Source organism: Stomoxys calcitrans, chromosome 4 (assembly GCF_963082655.1).
Source record: "Stomoxys calcitrans chromosome 4, idStoCalc2.1, whole genome shotgun sequence".
In the NCBI taxonomy this organism is placed as follows: Eukaryota; Metazoa; Arthropoda; class Insecta; order Diptera; family Muscidae; genus Stomoxys; species Stomoxys calcitrans.
In genome coordinates, this window is record NC_081555.1 from 73,966,336 (window position 1) to 73,983,266 (window position 16,931).

The 16,931-nt window shown below is 37.9% G+C and overlaps 1 protein-coding gene across 3 annotated transcripts in view; it reads left to right on the forward strand.

The window, feature by feature from the left end:
- Positions 1–2,532: 2,532 nt before the first annotated feature.
- LOC106086292 (neurofilament heavy polypeptide) overlaps positions 2,533–16,931 on the forward strand; it is a 30,827-nt gene continuing 16,428 nt past the window's right edge. The window contains exons 1-12 of one of the 3 annotated variants that reach the window (XM_013250907.2): positions 2,533–2,675; positions 2,749–2,802; positions 9,695–9,772; positions 9,886–9,966; positions 10,066–10,116; positions 10,182–10,247; positions 10,319–10,387; positions 10,446–10,502; positions 12,962–13,000; positions 13,070–13,126; positions 15,868–15,957; positions 16,014–16,073. In XM_013250907.2, the coding sequence (XP_013106361.2) occupies positions 2,601–2,675; positions 2,749–2,802; positions 9,695–9,772; positions 9,886–9,966; positions 10,066–10,116; positions 10,182–10,247; positions 10,319–10,387; positions 10,446–10,502; positions 12,962–13,000; positions 13,070–13,126; positions 15,868–15,957; positions 16,014–16,073 (777 nt within the window). In that variant the 5' untranslated portion in view covers positions 2,533–2,600. The remainder of the gene's footprint in view (positions 2,676–2,748; positions 2,803–9,694; positions 9,773–9,885; positions 9,967–10,065; positions 10,117–10,181; positions 10,248–10,318; positions 10,388–10,445; positions 10,503–12,961; positions 13,001–13,069; positions 13,127–15,867; positions 15,958–16,013; positions 16,074–16,931) is intronic. The other 2 variants (XM_059368158.1, XM_059368159.1) reach the window with 2 other exon arrangements.

Sequence of the window (16,931 nt, forward strand, 5' to 3'; positions counted from 1 at the left end):
TTTTGAGTCACCTGAGCACACTTGCCTACCCTAGAAAAGAAAAGTAACCTTGAAAATGAAAATTTAATTCAGGAATTCCATGCTGCTTACAAAATCCTTCATTGTTTTTGTACCACACCCCTTAATTGGTACATGTCTGGTATTGTGTCCCCATCTAATTACGAATGCCGGGCAATGACATAGGAAATGCTCCAACGTCTCATAATGTTGTTGTAGCCACATTTTCATGTGGAGCTGGTGATCCACGTCAAGCTCCTGTAGGTAGATCCTTTCAACCAAAACGAAGCTCGTCCCGGTCGCCAAGGGAAGGGGATGGCCATTGGTTATTTAAATTCACCAATAACTCGCCTTGTCATATCGAGCATCATAGGCACTCAGTAGTTGTGCAAGAGCCGGTCCCGCCCGACCTCTCACTGAGACTCTCCGCTCGATATCGCTGATTGTCCCGTGACTGCCGTTGCAGCTACTCCGTATGGAGCATTCTACTATCCGTAACCTATGGACGCGCCCGGTAGATCGCAGCTAAGCTTCTCGTAACAGCAATGAACACCACACAGATCGGACCTTAATATCCCTGCCTGTGTGGTGCTCACATCTATGCCGTGCCGGGAACGTGTCATCATCTTCTCCACACGCTAGCACTTGCCGCGCCGATTTTGCTTAAGTGAGCCCGTAGTCCTATGTGTACTGTTATGATATCGAAAGCTTTACTGACCTCCTACTTGCTTTCTTTCAGTAATAGTCTCGCCATCTCACAATCCAGAGATTTTCCACAGTCCACAGCATTCGTACCCCACGCTCCTAACTTGGACTGCGTCGATCCGAAAGGCTTCGAGTTAACCAAGTTTGTTGACGGGAGTCCTCCACTGCCAAATCGTATGATTTTTCATTCCCAGTTACTCCGCTATGGCCGGGACCCAAACGATGGGTCGTGCCATTCTCAGAGAAGGCGTAAATCTCCTTCTTACACTCCAATACTGTTCGTGAATTTACCGTCCTGGTTGTTATTGCCCTTATGACCAGTTTACTGTCTCAGTCTAGATCTCAGTCTCTGGGTTCTCAATGTAGACCTCCGGGCCCACTTTGTCCTCGAGTTTTGATCCATTCGTATAACATGATCTTCCAGATGTCAATACTAGGGTTCCGTCAATCCAAGACTGGATTGGCCACTAGTCCTCAAGTGTCGTATCAAGTATCCGATAGAAAACCTCTTCCATTCCTTGCAGGTTTCCTATCGTTGCCTCAATTATACTGCGATGGTATGACCTGCAATGGCTATGGTAAGTCTCATAGCTGCAATGGCTTCCTCACACTTAATCTGTATGTCTATGAGTCGGATATCTAAAATTGTCTCCAGTACCCTAATGGGCGTGGTCCTCATCGCTCCGCCTATGCCAAGACAACATGTTCTCTGAACCTGTTGTATTATCCGAACGTAGTACTTTTTCTCCAGCAGCAGCAAATTTTGATATCAAATGTTATTCTCTCCCATTAACTATTCTACTTCTATTTACTTTTCATTTGAGTTTTATATTGCCCCAATCAGTTATCATGTTCATTTGGGAGTGATTTTTGCAGCGGACACTGCTCTGCTACGCCTTCTTTAACACTGGGGGAAAATATGTTTCTTACTATTTATCACATAAAATTTCCCATTACCATTCGTGGGATGGGGTTGTGCGCCACCCTCTCTTGGAGCGCAAATTTGAGTGTCAGGTTCGCACTTTATTCAAAATATCTATCACTTGAAACCTATATTGTCATTAACCTGTGGTTAAACGGGTTTTAGGGGTTAGAGTGCCATCCAGATACTCTGAAACAAAGTTTATTTTGATACTACAAAGTAGTTTTTATTTGAACACCATGTAGCAATAATCGGACAATGCTCCCATTTGCGAATGGATTAAAGCGGGTAGGTGGCCCCCTTTTACTTGTACCCCATTTTTAATGGCATATTAGCAATCTACTCCCGAATACCTTTCATTCGAATCCCATACATGATCGTCCAATATGCATATTTGGGGGGCTTTGGGGTTTGGCGGTCCCCTAGGTACTTGAAGCCGAATTTTCAATATCAAATTCGTATACTACTCCCGAATACCTTTTATTTAAGTCTCATATTGTCCCGATCGGTTCACCTTTAATTTTGGGTTGTGCTTTTGGGGTAAGAGAGAGAGAATCCACCCACCTTCAGATATTTACAATTTATAAAGCCTATTGCTCCTTCCAAACCAACTTGCGCAATCAGTGCAAACTTAAAAAAAAATCGGATCAACCATTTTTGAGTCTATACGTAACAAACAAATTTACAAACCCACAAACAAATAAATAAATATACGAAACAAACACAAATCCTTTTTAAATGCATATGCAGAAGAAAAAGACCACAATTTGTTCTGTCGCTATAAACACAAGTTAATCCCCCGTGGACTTAACCACACCATGACACCACAGTTTAATTAAAAATTATATACGAGTATAACATTAAAAATCAATCATGAATGATTAAAAGTCTATTCAGTTTTTCGAACCAAGACAAAGAGTTAAGACCTAAGTGAATTTTCATACTTAATAGAAAGGATCAAACAAAATTACGCAATATGCGTTTGGCATACTTTCTACTTTTATTGAGTTTAACGATAACGGTGTTGGCCCGTCGGGGATCTCGTCCCAGGGTAAGTTAATAATTTTTGCGATTAAATTCATATCGTAATGCGAATTCTCAACCATTTTTTCACTTTGGTCTAGGCCCGAATGAGATCGCCTGCTGTAAGGAGATTTCCTGCAGCTCCTAGATATCGGGTAAGAAAGTTTTTAGCAAACATAGGGTAAGCCTAGCTAATGCTTGGAATAGTGAAATTGAATACAAAAATGTTTGTGAAAATCGGTTCAGATATGGATTTTTATCCATATATATAAATATGTCATTACACCACTCATATATTTCTACCAAATGAAGACATCCAACTATTACAACAAAACACACTTGCCCACACTTGAAGTAGTTGGATGTCTTCATTTGGTAGAAATATTGGGTTGGCCAAAAAGTAATTGCGGATTTTTCATATAGTCGGCGTTGACAAATTTTTTCACAGCTTGTGACTCTGTAGTTGCATTCTTTCTTCTGTCAGTTATCAGCTGTTACTTTTAGCTTGCTTTAGAAAAAAAAGTGTAAAAAAGTATATTTGATTAAAGTTCATTCTAAGTTTTATTAAAAATGCATTTATTTTCTTTTAAAAAATCCGTAATTACTTTTTGGGCAACCCATATATATAGTGGAGTAATGACAATACGCTTAAGAGCTTAGTTTCAACCTAGAAGACATACCATTTTGACAAATCCTACCGACGAGTTTGGGTGGTACCAAACGAAATCGCGATCTAGGAAACCAGTCAAATGCTATTACACACATTTTCTGCCTAACTTTAAAAAACAAGGTTTTTCTTGTTTTCTATTTGTGATAGAAAGAGATTACCCTATGGTCTGCATCCAGACAATATCCGATTGTATGAATTCAAGTCCGAATAAATTTAGCGCAAAACATGCAAAATTTAAAGACAAAATTTCAATAAAATTCGAAAACTTGCTAAATTGGGAAACAGGTGGGAGCGTGCTAAGTTCGGCCGTGCCGAATCTTATATACCCTCCACCATGGATCGAATTTGTCGAGTTCTATGCGCGGTATCTCTTTTAAGGCAAACAAAGAATATTGAATAAGAACTGTTATGCTATTGGAGCTATATCAAGTTATAGTCCGATTTAAACCATAAATGAATGATGAACATTGTAGAAGTCATTGTGTAATATTTCAGTTCATTCGGATAAGAATTGCGCCTAGTAGGGTCTCAAAAAGCAAAATCGGGAGATCGGTTTATATGGGAGTTGTATCAAGCTATTGATCGATTCAGACTATGTAAAACACGTATGTTGAAGGTCATGAGAGAAGTTGTTGTACAAAATTTCTTCCAAATCAGATAAGAAGAAGCCAAGATCCCAGATCAGTTTATACGGCAGCTATATCAGGTTATGTACCGTTTTGCGCCATACTTAGCACAGTTATTGGAAGTCATAACAAAACACCGCATGCAAAATTTCAGCCAAACCGAATGAGAATTGCGCCCTCTATTGGCTCAAGAAATCAAGATCGGTTTAAATGACAGCTATATCAGAGTATGAACCGATTAAAATCATACTCAACACAGTGTTTGGAAGAGATACCAAAACACCACATGCAAAATTTCAATCAAATCGCCTCTAGAGGCTCAAGAAGTCGAGACCCATTATCGGTTTATGTGGCAGCTATATCAGGTTATGTACCGATTTGCGCCATACTTAGCACAGTTATTGGAAGTCATAACAAAACACCGCACACAAAATTTCAGGGAGCTCAAGAAGTCAAGACCCAAGATCGGTTTGTATAGCCTCTATATCAGGTTATGGACCGATTAGGATCATACTTGGCATAGTTGTTGAAAGTGATATCAAAACATTATGCGCAAAATTTCAGTCAAATCGGATGAGAATTGCGCCCTCTAGAGGTTCAAGAAGTCAAGACCCAATATCGGTTTATGTGTGCAGCCATATCAGGATATCTACCGATTTAAACCATACTTAGCGCAGTTGTTGGAAGTGATACTAAAACACCATCAAGACCCAAGTTCAGTTTGTATGGCAACTATATCAAAACATCGACCGATTTGGCCCATTTACAATACCAAATTTGCAAAATTTCTAGCTGCTAGCTTTACTCCTTCGAAAGTTAGCGTGCTTTCGACAGACAGACAGACGGACGGACATGGCTAGTTCGACTTAAAATGTCACGACGATCAAGAATATATTGGGTTGCCCAAAAAGTAATTGCGGATTTTTTAAAAGAAAGTAAATGCATTTTTAATAAAACTTAGAATGAACTTTAATCAAATATACTTTTTTACACTTTTTTCTAAAGCAAGCTAAAAGTAACAGCTGATAACTGACAGAAGAAAGAATGCAATTACAGAGTCACAAGCTGTGAAAAAATTTGTCAACGCCGACTATATGAAAAATCCGCAATTACTTTTTGGGCAACCCAATATATACTTTATGGGGTCTTAGACGCATATTTTGAGGTGTTACAAACAGAATGACGAAATTAGTACACCCCCATTCTATGGTGGAGGGTATAAAAATGAAAAATTTGAACACATTTCGTTTTATTAAGCTAACGGCATATTAGATGCATTGGTAGAAAGTTCTTCATTCAAAGTCGAGAATGCGATTTTTACCGTATTATTTGGTCGAAATGCCAACCTATGGACATATGAACATGTTCGATTGAAAATGAAAAAGGTGTAACACTATGAGAGGGCTGGGGCGACATTTTCAAAATGTTGTTCCGTAAGAGTGTAACATTAGTTTAACATTTTTTTCAGAGTCGAAATCTCCATAATATATCTAATTGACAAGCAATACAAAGTATTGGCAGGCAATACAAAGTTTAGCTTTTGTTTTATGATGTAATTTCACCGCCGATGAGTCTCTCGGACCCATTAGTGACTAACATTGTCTATAAAAGCATTTGCAATATTTTTATCAATTTCACAGTTGCAGAAGGATTTTGAGAAATGTCGATCCATAGTGAGGTGAGACATGATAACGGTTCTATTTTTGGCCAGAAACTCATGCACAGGCATACATGTGTGTATAACGAATTGCTTCGCTGAAACGATGTATAACTTCAAGGTAGTATTCGTTATTGACCGTGCGTCCAGCTATTTTCGGTCTTGGCTCTTCTGGACATTATGGCATAGCCATACACCCATGAGTCGTTATCAGTTATGACCTTCTTCAGGTAATCTGGATCGTCGTTGACGATGTTCATAAGCTCCTAAACAAACATCCATTAAAAATTGCTTGGCATGGGCCGAACAATGTGCCAATATCATCAGCTACCATTGGCGAAGCTAGGGGGGAAGGGGCTTACCCTCCTCCCCCTCTAGCCCCCTTGAATTTTGGTCAGCATATATATTTTTAAATTAATATACACTTATTTATATCGAACTTAACCAAGGAATAAACAAAATTTTACTCCTCTGTAAAATTTCGATTTCGAAAATAATTTGCAGTAAATTAAAATTCTTAAGTGAACACCACCGGTACTAATTGTGCTCCTGTACTCACAAAGAGCGAGCAAATTGTAATTGAAGGCTACAAAGCTCAAATTAAGGCATTTTTTTTAATAGGAACCAATTTCATGACTTGAACTTTGAGATTCGATGTGAAGTTCGGAGAAAAAAATTTTGAAAGGAGTTCTAGACTCCAAGTTATTGTATTTGCATTACTAACAACATCTGATCCATTTTTGGTTATACAAATCGGTGTTCTGCTTATCTTATTTTTTTATATGCTACAGCAAAAAATGACGTACTCAAATATTGGTGTCAGACTCTAAGAAGTTCTTATAGCACTTATATTTTAAATGAATCAAGTCTGTCTAGATCCGTATATCTGGCGAAATTACGCTAACTTTTTAACGTGCAAAGCTAGTCCAAACGTGCATGCAGTCCAAAGAACATTACAAATCTTTGTTGTAGAGTATATAAGGGTCAATCAATTTCGATTCAGGAAATGGTATTAAATTCGGACAATGCCTTTCCTAACAAACTGCAAATAATTAATTAATCGATTTATCCGAAAATATCAGATAATCTAGAAATCCGAATTTGAATTCTGGCACCAAGTTGTGATCACTTAGAATCGATTTCGACTTCGGCAAGTATTTTTCCTTTTAAATCGTTGGACACAAAACCCTGAACTTGTAACAGCCACAAATGTCCCATGGGCGAAATAGCTTTGGCCCGCTTTTATGACTTAGGAAACAATAATGCTTATGTTGAAGTAGTTTTTCCTTTATACGAATTGTGAAAATAATGGAAAACAATTCAGATTGAGGACTTTCTTTTGGAAAATTCAGTTTAACTTGGGCACTTTTTTAGGAAAAAGAATTCGAAATTTGTGGACAAGATACATGAAGTCAACAATAGTTCTAAATTTCTTGTAAACTTACTTACTTACAATAAGTACGCTAGCATCCACATAGTGTTACAAGCTCACAGTGTATTGACATCTGAGAACTACATGGAATTGAACTTTCGTAAAATCAACATAAAGAAACCATTAATAAGCGATTTAGGCACAAAAGAAATTGGGCTTTTTCGATCAGTAGCGAATTTCGATTTTTTTATTTTGGGACAAGAAAAATGAGATATCAAAAATAATTAGGTTAGGTAAGGTTGAAAAGAAGGTGCAGATATTAATCCGCCCCATGCCACTATGGATATACAACTAAGCCTGTAATTGGCTTATTGAACGCTCTAAAAACTATAAATTTACCTCTAAAAAGAAAATTTTACCTACCTACCGACCGTTTCGCTGTTCCACAATGTTCTTCGGGTAAAGCATATTTATTAACGGCAGTCCTCTGGCCTTCACCGTCAAATCGTCTGCCCTTTCATTTCCCCTTACTTCGTTATGGCCCGGCACCCAAACGATGCGGATTTTCCCATCCTCAGAGAAGGCGTTAATCTCCTTCTTACACCGCAAGACTGTTCGTGACCTTACTGTCGGTAAAGATGTTGACACTCGACGTCCTCGCGTTAGCACCACACCACTTCATGCATTCTGTGATCGCCCGAATCTTCGCCTGCAGAACAGTATTATGGTCAGGCAGTCTAAAACAGATCTCAGTCCCTGGGTTCTCAATGTCCTCTAGCTTTGATCCATCCGTGTAACATGATCTTCCAGATGGCAATACTAGAGTTCCGTCAATCCAAGACTGTGCCGATGGCAGTAGTGCCTCGCAATCGATTTCAAGGTTTATCTCTGGTATCCGAACGGAAACATTTTCCCTTCCTTAATAAAGTTTAAGTTTACGAATACGAAAAACAATTTTTTTTTTTAATTTTGTTTGGTTATGTTGTAGGGTATTAATAATTGGAATCTGGACAACAAGGTGCAAATACTTTTTTTGCGATACAACTGCATCCAATACAGTTCGTATGAATGTGATTGTGCTCTTCTTGAACAGAAACTTGATCGTGACTCATTGTTTTTCACATGTCAATACCAAGTTTTTAAATTGGTTTTAAAAGGAGTATCTAAGGCAAAGGTCACGGAAATAACCACATACCAAACCTTATTGAAAGGACAACAAAAGCAATTCCTGCCCATACACCTGCAAGATTGCCCTTGGCGAAAGTTGGGGTTTAAGACGCGTGTCATGCATTGGGTATATACTGCAGTTGTCAGACTTATAATGCTATATGGTGTTGTAGTCTGGTGGACAGCGCTTCTAATGTCCATCTACTGCTAATTACTCAGCGGGTTCCAAAGGATGGTTTGTTTGAGCATCACAGCCGCACTGTGGACGGCACCATCTCTTGCACTGAATTTAATGCCACACCTGATGCTTCCAGACATTGTGGCTAGACAAATTGCTGCGACCACTGCTGCGATGCTTTCTCTTAGGTCATGTGGCGTCTATGGACATTATGTTATCATTGATACAATTCCCGATGTTGCAGGCAGAGTGGATTACACATTGGTTGAGCGATTTTTCTGATAGAACCGTTTGGAACTACAATATTCCTGGCAATAGAAGATACATAGAGTTCTATACGGATGGTTCCAAACTAGACGATCAGATGAGTTTTGGGGTGTACTCTGAAGAACTAGGACCACTGTGGTGGTGTATCAAGAGAAGTGCCTTGCAATTATGGAAGTGGTGGAATGGCTAAGATATAATGTCATAGCGACGATTGGCATAAATACCTCCTTAGACAGCCACGCAGCCATTAAATTTTCGGGAAGCATATTTCCAGCTAAACAGTTCAAAATTCACCTGTTCTAGGTGCCAGGGACCACCGTAGCGCAGAGGTTAGCATGTCCGCCTATGACGCTGAACGCCTGCGTTCGAATCCTGGCGAGACCATCAGAAAAAATTTTCAGCGGTGGCTTTTCCCTCCTAATGCTGGCAACATTTGTGTGGTACTATGCCATGTAAAACTTCTCTCCAAAGAGGTGTCGCACTGCGGCACGCCGTTCGGACTCGGCTATAAAAGGAGGCCCCCTATCATTGAGCTTAAACTTGAATTGGACTGCACTCATTGATAGGTGAGAAGTTTGCCCCTGTTCCTTAGTGGAATGTTCATGGGCAAAATTTGCAATTTTGCAGGTGCCATGTCACAGAAATATCCCAGGGAATTGTAGAGCAGATGAGTTTGTGAGACTAGAAATTACCCTACACATTCTAGGTAAACTGGAATCTGTGGGTATGCCTCTGGTACCATGTAAACTAAGTTTTCAGGGCCAGGCTCGAAGGACATTGAATGATATATGCTCACAAAGAGGTGGCTGTGAGCATTCCAAAACTATGTGGCCTTATCTAGATCTAAAGAGGTCTACCGCTTTACTGTCATTGGCTAGAACAAACGTCTCAGTCATTGTGTCCGGCATGATCGGAAAACATGCTGACAGACTAAAGGTTGCAAGTAATATCTGTAAGGACGTCAATGAAGATGCATAAGCAACCAAATGTCAATAAAGCATTTGAGTTCGTACAACAGGGAATTTTGATAAAGTAATCAGTTCCTTGAAAATACATTAAAACCAAATTTTGTTTATTAATAATTTTTATATGGTAACATATATTGCATAGGCCCCAATAAGAACACCAGCGATAAGAAGAATGGCTTCACCACAAAGGTTTCGGGCACCAGCGAAACCTGTAATTAGGGTAAGTTCATTTTAAACGCAAAAATATATATATGCCGACCTTTTTGCGTTTAAATAATATATATTTTATTATCCCTGGTTAATAATTTGTATCTCTTTATGAATGCTGTAAAGGCCCCTATGAGAAAGCCACCAGTTAGAAAATGGGCTGCATTGCCAAGGTATCGGGCACCAGCGAGGATGGCAACAATGAAGGTTAGATCAAGAAGGAATTTCAACAGCAAATTTTCAATTTTGTAAATAATATAAATGAGTTAATTATTAACAACACTCTTAATGATCTGTTCTTTTAAGAAACCTGTTAACAACAGAATATCGAAACCTGCACCAAAGGCTAGGCTAATGGTAAGTGTAGATATGAAATATGGATTTTATATATTTTAATAATAATATTTTGTATTGGTTTTCAGGCCAACGTCAAGTCAGCTGTTATGCCAAATACAGCTAAACTCCGATCTGTAGTTCCTTCAGCAAAGGTATTTTCAGTTATATTCTTCATTTAATTCCAATGTGGTGCCTATTCATGGACCAACTTTATTATTTGCAGGCTAAAAGGAGACAAGCAGTTGCTCGAAATAAAGCCACTAAAAACATTGGTCACAAAGCATTGCCAAAGGTACAAATTTCAACCTTACACAAAATTAATTAATTTCAATGTTTCCATCATAATTTAGGTCACGAAGTCTAATTCCGGAATAAGACGGAACAAACCTCAAAATAACGTTCGTAAGGTAATTAACAAAAACATTTAGTTTTTAATATAATTATCACTATACTCAGAGAAATTTATTAAAAAAAAGGAAATTGTTTGCTAAAACAACAAACATTTTCTGCTCATTTCAGAAATTAAAATGTTGTATATCATATCTTATATCATAATTTGAAAAGTTTTCAGAGTAAAATTTCACCAAAGTATATTTTTTTATTTAAGTCTATAGATAATAAATACCTTTACAGACTAACAACAATATATTTACAAATGTATTAACCTAAGAATTTAAAAATAATATAATTTTCCTTTTAACATTTTCTCGATTCTCAGATATGTCTATTATATCTTTCAGTTGATTAAATTGATAACATAGGCATAGTTGGTTCTATAATAAGAAATTTTCAAAAGATCAAAATATCTAGTGGGTCTGATAGGAACGTTAAAGAAAATTCGACTCAAAAGAAGGCAAGAATCTATTTGACCATAAATTAATTTAGTTAAAAACGTAATGTTAGCATGGTTTTACGACTTTTTAATGTAGGAAGCTTTATGAGATTTAATCGGTAATCATACGAAGGTAATGAACTTCTGTCCCACCCATTTTATGTAGTACGGATCCCATACCACTGAACCGTACTCGAGCTTACTTCTGACTAGTGAAGTATATAAGTTTTTCGTCACAGAGAAATCATTAAATTCTTTACTCCAGCGTTTCACGAAGCGAAGAACACCACATGCTTTCTTTACAACCATTGAGATGTGTTGACGGAAGTTTAAGCGTTGCTCTAGAAGAAATCTAAGGTCTTTAAAGCTATAGACTACTTCAAGTTGATTGGAACCCAAAAAGTAGCTAGTTTTAAGAGAGGTTATTCTTGAAAATGATATGTGCTTGCATTTGGAAATATTAAGTTCCATTATGTTCTGGTTGCACCAGTCGTAAAGAGTATCAAGGTCATACTGAAGATAACACTGTTCATCAGAGTCTCTCGTTGATCTGAAGATCTTTACATTATCTGCATACATCAAAATATTCGAGTGCTTTAAAGTAAAAGGGAGATCGTTTATGAACAAACAAAACAGTACAGGGCCAAGATGACTACCCTGTGGAACACCTGAAGAATCAACAATTGATTTGAAAACTGCAGTACCAAATTTAACTCTTTGAGTACGTCCAGTCAGATGTGATCTGATCCACTTTAGTAAAGATGGACTGAAACCAATAAGATCTATTTTTCTTAACAGAAGGTTGTGGTTGACTTTATCAAATGCTTTACTAAAATCGGTATAGATATCCGTTTGGTAGCGTTCCCTAAAGCCATCGTTGACCAAACAAGTAAATTCTAAAATATTTGTTATTGTCTATTTCGATTTCCGGAACCCGTGTTGGTAGGGAGACAATATAGAAGAGACTTAATGTGTAATAGTGTCAGTCAAAATGTTCTCTAATAGCTTCGGAATAACATTCAAAATTAGAAACCTGTAATTAGAAACCTCATTACGATTTCCTTGGTTAAATGAACTGTTGAAAAGTGTACAAAGGGGATATGAAAGTTCGAGAGCGTAATGCTTTAAAATGTTCGATGGAATTTCATCTGGACCTGGATTAAATGCTATCTTCAGTGACCTTCATTTTTCAAGTACTACGTTTTCGCCAATCCCAGATACGCCTATAAAAGCTGAATTGGATTGTGTATGGATATGTTCCGCATAAATCATAATATTTGTCTGAGTAAGTAGTGCTAAAAAAGTATGCAAAGATTTCGGCAATACCTGAATCGTTATCAGCTACTTTAGTTATATATCTAAGAAAGTTCGGTAAACTATTACAACGGCGCTTTGAATTCACAAATTTGTACAAAGATTTAGGATTTGATTTCAGTTGATTTCTAATTTTATTCAAATAACTACCATATGCCAATTTGTTTTCTTTATTATATTCACATCTTGCTAAAGAATACTTCGAAAAGTCAGACGTTGACCCTGAGCGTTTAAACCTTTATATAATTTATACTTCTTATTCTTCAGCCTAGAAAGATTGGTTGTATTCCATGGAGGACCAGATGCGTTGCAAAAAGTTGTTTTGGGGGCAGATTAAGAAATAAAGTCAAGTAGCACAGTATAAAAAGTTCAAATCATTTCATCGATATCTTTAGATCTGAAAATTTCATTCCAATAAACAGATGAGAGTAGAGAGTTCAGTTTGATGTAATCAGTTCCTACAATTTAATAATTTTTAAATGATTTCAAATAATAACATTTTATTTATGCTTTGAATCAAACAATTACAGCCTATATTGATAAGAAGGCACATTACTTTATAGAAAACACCTTTACTATCGTTTATATGTACAAACATCTAAAACTGTATCCTTAAAAGGTGAAACCTTTTTAATATAAATTTAGCAGAGAGTGCCTGGTGATATCAGCAAACTTTTTTTCTGGGTGTATTACTTATTATGTTTTATTTCTTACTTACAGCCCAAAAACAAAGCTGCAATCGCTAAAGCCGCAGTTAAGGTTAATACCATAAAAAAATATTCCCCAAAAATTTTTAAATTTAAAAAAAAACCGACATTTTCTTTTTAGAACCCGGCAAAGCTAGTGCCCATTATCCAAGCACCACAAAGAAACCCGGCTTCTAGGGTAAGATTTAGGTCCCAAAAAATTTTTTGACAAAAGTGAAAAGTACCAAATTGGTCCCTTATTTTGACTCAAGGTGTCTGATGCCACCCACCCTTAGGGAGTAGATTACGAATTTAGAATAAACTAGCTGAACAGGGCCCGCTCCGCTGCACCTTCTTTCACTCTCTTATTTTGTCTGAGCCCTTTATAGGCAGGGTGAGGAAATAAGTCCTGTTTGGGGGTGCTGGTACGGCCTTTAAGATAATTCGCCCCAATGTGGATATCATATTGGTGCTCTACTCCCAAATACCTTTCATTTTAACCTTATGTTGCTATGGTCGGTAAATATGACCGGTATGGGAGTATTTGTGGGGGTACGATGAACCCCTTTGAAACAGATTCGTACTCTAGTCTCTAAAACCTTTCATTTGAGCCTGATATTGACATCATTGGTTTATATTTCCATTTGGCGGGCTTTGGAGGTGGTGTGGTCCTCCTAGATAAACAAACTAAATTTCGCTTAAATCGCCCTAACAATCTCCGAACTCTGACGTTTTTGAAATAAAGGATAAGGGGAGGATCCGCCCACTAAAATTTGGATATTAGATCTATTTCATTCTCTTGGTTTTGGTGGTGGATTGGAGTAGCCAAACCCTTTGCCCCGAAAGTGGATATTGAATTCATACTCACATTTGAGCTACACATTGCCATAGAGTGTATATATGTGAGGTTCAAGGGGAGTTTATAAGATGAGGCGTTCCTGAAACTCTTGGCCATAAAACAGATATCAGATTTGATATCTATTTGCCATAATCGACAAATATGTCCAGTTTGAGGGGTATGTAGGGTGAAGTGGCCACCCACGCACTTATCCCTGAAAAAATATCAGCACTGTGCTCTACTCTCAAATTTCTTTTATTTGAGCCCCAATTGCCATTAACTTAAGGGGAGTTTATGGGGTAAGACGACCCCCAAAAACCTGGCCTCAAAATTGGATATCAAATTCGTTTTCTTCTATCAAGTACCTATTACTTGTTGCCATAGTAGGCAAACATGGCCTGTATACTTTGGTATACAGGCCATGGGGGGCGGGCCCTGTAAAAAATCAGCATCGTTCTAGAGTACGATTTCGTTTGCACCATGTCAAGCATTTTGAAGGTTGCGATCAAGATATTCAGGGCTATGCGTCTCGTTCAGATCCACACTAATTAACTTTTTCGGTATTGCTTATCTACATTCAAAATGATATTCCAAAGATATCACTTGGGATACCACATTTTCCTCCTATGCCTATCCCAATTTGAGGCAAAAAAGTGTACTCTACTACCAAAGACCTTTTATTGCTGTCCTATTCTATCCTCATCGGCCGTCATATACTATTTTTAGTTCCTTTTTTTGGGTAGGATGGGGGGAGGGGGATTGCCCTCTGACACATACTTACTTTACTTCAATTGGCTACGACAGAATATTTGTTTCACTTGCCGAACGTAGAATAGCGTTCCAAGCGCCTCGATCTTCTGCGCTCATTCTAAAATCTCTGACACCAAGTTTCGAGGTGTCTCCCACAACTTGATCTTTCCATCAAGCTTTTGGTCTTCCCGGTTTGCGTGTACCACCGTGTTTGCCTTCAAAAGACTTCTTTGCTGGAGCTTCTTCATCCATTCTGACAACATGACCTAGCCAACGCAGCCGATGTATTTTGATGCGTGTAACTATGCTATCGTCGTCATACAGCTCATACAGCTCGTTGTTCATACGTCGCCTATATTATCCGTTAACGCAAACTGGTCTATATATTTTACGAAGAATCTTTCTCTCAAATACTCCAAGCACTGCCTCAACTGCTTTCACAAGTACCTATGCTTCAGAACCATATAACAACACGTGTAGTATCAGTGTCTTTTATAGTGTAATCTTCGTCTGTCGAGAGGTGGCCTTGTTTCTAAACTGCTTACTTAGTCCAAAGTAGCATCTGTTTGCCAGTATTATTCTTCGCTTTATCTCAAAACTGGTGTCATTCGTTTCGGTTACGGCAGTGCCGAGGTAGATAAAGTTACTGACTGTTTCAAAGTTGTGGTTCCCAACTTTCTCCATTTTCTTTATCTGCTCGGTTGTGCAAGGCTTTTTGGGAGCTGAAACCATCTATTTCGTCTAATCTCCATTTACAGCCAGACCCATTTTCACCGACTCTCTTTTGATTCTTTCAAAGGCTGCAGTTACTACTTCCGGTGACCGACCTATGATATCGATGTCGTCGGCATAGGCGAGTAGCATGTGTTCTCTTGTTATTAGTGTGCCATATCTATTCACATCTGCATCTCGTATAATCTTCTCCAGCAGGATGTTAAAGAGATCACCTGATAGGCTGTCTCCTTCTGTGAAACCTCGTTTGGTATTAAATGGTTCGGAGAGATTCTTTCCTATTCTTACTGAGGAACGCGTATCAGCAAGCGTCATCCTGCAGAGTCTTATTAATTTTGCAGGGATACCAAACTCAGACATGGCCTGAAATACCTTTGAACATAAAGAAGTATCGAAGACGGCTTTGTAGTCAACGAAGAGATGGTAGGTGTTGATTTGTCCTTCTCGGGTCTTTTCCAGGATTTGGCGCAGTGTGAATATCTGGTCTAGAGTGGATTTACCAGGTTTTAAGCCGCTACAATAACAGATAGCGAAAAATTGCTGCGAAAAGTGAACATAGGGCCGCTCTTTAGATGCAATATATCATTACCTTACTAATCTATTTTTTTCCTACATAACAGAGCAAAAACAAATCCATAAGCAAAGACAAACCCCACATAGATGGAACAGTAAAATCCAGGAAAAGGACAGCCATCAAGTCGAAAACCAAGGTAATTAACAGTATGCGCTGTCATAAATGTTGTACTTTAAGATAATTTATCTTTAGCAGAAAAATGTTGTTGGAAAAAAGGGCTATGCGAAACCCAAAGGCATTGTAAAGAAGAAGGTAAATAAATGTTTAACTATTTTCAATTGAAACGAAACAAATATGCACGACTAGTACGAAACTTTAAATTTAAATTTACCCTTTACCTTCGACCTTATTCTCCAAATACTCTGTACACTTAGCAGAATGACCATCAATAATAGTTGACCTAAGAATATTTCCAACAAAGGCAATTAATTCTAAACTGATTACCAGACATCGAATCAGAGCAGGTTTTGCTTTAAAAGCTCTGAGCAAAATTTTCTAACATCTGATCTTAGACAACAAATGTTAAGCTGTTATTCCGAGCACGGAGCAACAATACAAGTGAATAAAGGTCGACAATAGCATGTGTATTTAATACTTCTTGAGAAAAAACAATATGTAGCACTTCCAATCCATCTCTAAATGTTGGGTGTGTCTGGACACACGGAAAGAAAACATTCGGTTAACTAAATTACTACGGGGTGTAAAAACTACAGGTCTGTTACAGGTGTAAATCGGATGATGCTAGCTATATTCTAATCTGAACAAATTTTGATAATATTATATAGAATATTCGACAGTCATAAGAGAATGCCAGTCGTAAGAGAATGCGCCTATGTGCTTTCTACATCAAAAAGTGACAAATTCACGATCAACGTTCAACAGCGAGGACAATATTACACAGTAACTATACAAATTGTACAATAGAATTTCCAAACGTTTTATATAATTTTTTCTGCGTGAAGAAAGTATGAAAAATCTTCTCTTAGAACAAGGGATACTCAATAAAAATAGGATACCCTACTCTGTAGTCACAATTTACATCTTCATCTTGTGATAAAGGGCTGCATAAGCCGAATTAAATGATGAATGATTGCTGTATCAACATGCAAT